Source organism: Protobothrops mucrosquamatus, unplaced genomic scaffold (assembly GCF_001527695.2).
Source record: "Protobothrops mucrosquamatus isolate PMUCROS unplaced genomic scaffold, P.Mucros_1.0 scaffold8800, whole genome shotgun sequence".
Taxonomy (NCBI): domain Eukaryota; kingdom Metazoa; phylum Chordata; class Lepidosauria; order Squamata; family Viperidae; genus Protobothrops; species Protobothrops mucrosquamatus.
The window spans coordinates 8,984-11,320 of record NW_015394593.1 but is presented as its reverse complement, the minus strand read 5'-3'; the positions used below and the strand labels follow the sequence as shown (position 1 = coordinate 11,320).

Sequence of the window (2,337 nt, the reverse complement as noted above, 5' to 3'; positions counted from 1 at the left end):
TGGCGAAAAATGGTTCCAGGGCTGATAACAACTCTGTGAGCAAGCCCAAAACGTTTCCAGGACGTGGGAGAGGCAAGAAATTCTGGGATAATCCCATGAAAAAAAAACACCACCCCTTTGTAGAACGATTGAGGTTGGGTTGCAAAACAGTAGCCGTAGCTTTGAAATCATCAGAGCATCACCCAAAGAATCTCCATTTTTTTCCCCCCTGTAGGAACAGCACCCAGAAGAAGAGCTGATTAAATCTAAACAGGATGAAGTCAACACAAGTTGGCAGAGGCTGAAAGGACTGGCTCTCCAGAGGCAGGGCAAGCTCTTTGGAGCTGCTGAGGTGCAGCGTTTCAACAGGTGATCAGCTTGACCAGTTGGGTCAACATGGTGAAGAATGACCATCTGCCTGGGTGTTTACAGGACGGTAGTAGCCCGAGATGCGTTTGTCTCCTCCTGCCTCCCTCATAAAGTCCTTTCTTGGGATATAAATAAAGCCACAGAGGGACTATAACTTTCGTTGCTTGCAATCTTCCCTGTCTGGAGAGTCTCAGTCAATCCAGGTATGGTTGTCCCCAAAGTGCTTGATTGATGCCTGCCTGTATTTACAGGGATGTGGACGAAACGATAAGCTGGATTAAGGAGAAAGAGCAGCTAATGGCTTCAGATGACTTCGGAAGAGACCTTGCAAGCGTGCAGGCTTTGCTACGCAAACACGAGGGCTTGGAGAGGGATCTGGCTGCTTTGGAAGACAAGGTGGGTGCCATTGGCTTGAGCAGATCCTTTTTTAAAACCTTGTGGGGGTTTTTTTTGTTCAATCACCTGAAAGAATCCCGCAGAAGAACTGCAAGGGTTTGCGTCCATATTGAACAAAGAGCTCTTTGAATCAATTAAATCAGTTCTTGCCAATTCCCTTTTTGCCGTGGTCAAAAAATCCAGTTTAGTTTGATTGTTTTGGTGACCAAAGGTTTTTTTTTTCTTTTTGAGCAAAATCTCCCAACATCTGCCCTACTTCTAATCATATTTGCTCGCTTAGAGCTTAATTTATTTCCAGCATATCCGTAAAGAATTGGCATGCGTTTTTAAGAGTTTGACACAACGTGCTTATTAGGCATTTCTTGTTGCTTCCCTTTTCCCCCAGCTTCTGTTGCTCTGGTGTTAACCTACGTTTCTCCGCTGTGTTTAGGTGAAGGCTCTGTGTGCAGAGACTGACCGGCTGCAAGAGTCCCACCCTCCCAACGCCTCTCAGATCCACGTGAAGCGAGAGGAACTGGTTGCAAACTGGGAGCAGATCCGCACGCGGGCAGCTGAGAGACACGCACGTCTGAACGACTCCTACAGGTAAGATGCTGCGATGCTCATAAAAAGAGCTTCACTTCTTCTCCTACCCCAAGCAAGGAAACACGACAAGGAATGAAGCTTGCCGTGGAATAGAAGACGAGAGAGAGGGAGAAAGTTTTCAGCTGTGGCAGAGTTCAACAGGGAAGCAACTCAGAAACGTGAACATAGAGTGTCAGATGAAGCCTGGATTAACGTTGTTTTACTCTTCTGCCTTCTCTCTTCACCGCAAGACTGCAGCGATTCCTGGCTGATTTCCGGGATTTGACCAGCTGGGTGACCGAAATGAAAGCTCTGATTAATGCCGACGAGCTTGCCAACGATGTAGCAGGAGCAGAGGCCCTGCTGGATAGACACCAGGAGCATAAGGTAAGATGCCACCATGGAATCTGGACTCTTTGACAGCAATAGCACTTAGCACTTAGGCTTATATACCGCTTTACAGTGCTTTACAGCCCTTTCTAAGAGGCTTATAGAGTCAGCCTGTTGCCCCCCAACAATCTGGATCATCATTTTACCCACCTCAGAAGGATGGAAGGCTGAGTCAACCTTGAGCTGGTCTGGATCGAACTGCTGGCAATAGGCAGAATTAACCTGTAATCACTCTAACCACTGCGCCACATGGTTCCTGGTTGAACTGCAGGCCTCCTTCAGCCAGTCTCATTGGGAGCAACTGCCAGTGGGTCACCAGGAATCCTTTGCCACACAATTGGCTCCTTGGCCCTTAAAACCAGAACCTTGAATAGGTACAAACTGGGTACCTAGAGTCCAGTTACTGCATTTTGCCTTGAATAGAGTTTACGGATTTTCATTTTTCATTTTATTCAATTTGTATCCCGCCCTTCTCCCGAAGGACTCAGGGCGGCTCACAACATTTTTTAAAACAAAAACAAACCCACAAACCCCACCGAATAAAACCAAATTAAAACCAATATTTTAGTGTTGTGGTATTAAAATTTCTAAGAAACCCAATTTAAAATCCTCCCTAGGCCAGGCCCGCTTGTTGGAAAA

The 2,337-nt window shown here is 46.5% G+C and overlaps 1 protein-coding gene across 1 annotated transcript in view; it reads left to right on the top strand.

Moving 5' to 3' along the window:
* Nucleotides 1-214: 214 nt before the first annotated feature.
* Nucleotides 215-2,337, top strand: part of LOC107300854 (spectrin alpha chain, non-erythrocytic 1) — a gene marked incomplete at both ends in the record, with an annotated part of 11,102 nt that continues 8,979 nt past the window's right edge. Inside the window, 4 exons of the mRNA XM_015830141.1 lie at nucleotides 215-348; nucleotides 600-744; nucleotides 1,175-1,329; nucleotides 1,560-1,695. Of these exons, the coding sequence (XP_015685627.1) occupies nucleotides 215-348; nucleotides 600-744; nucleotides 1,175-1,329; nucleotides 1,560-1,695 (570 nt within the window). The remainder of the gene's footprint in view (nucleotides 349-599; nucleotides 745-1,174; nucleotides 1,330-1,559; nucleotides 1,696-2,337) is intronic.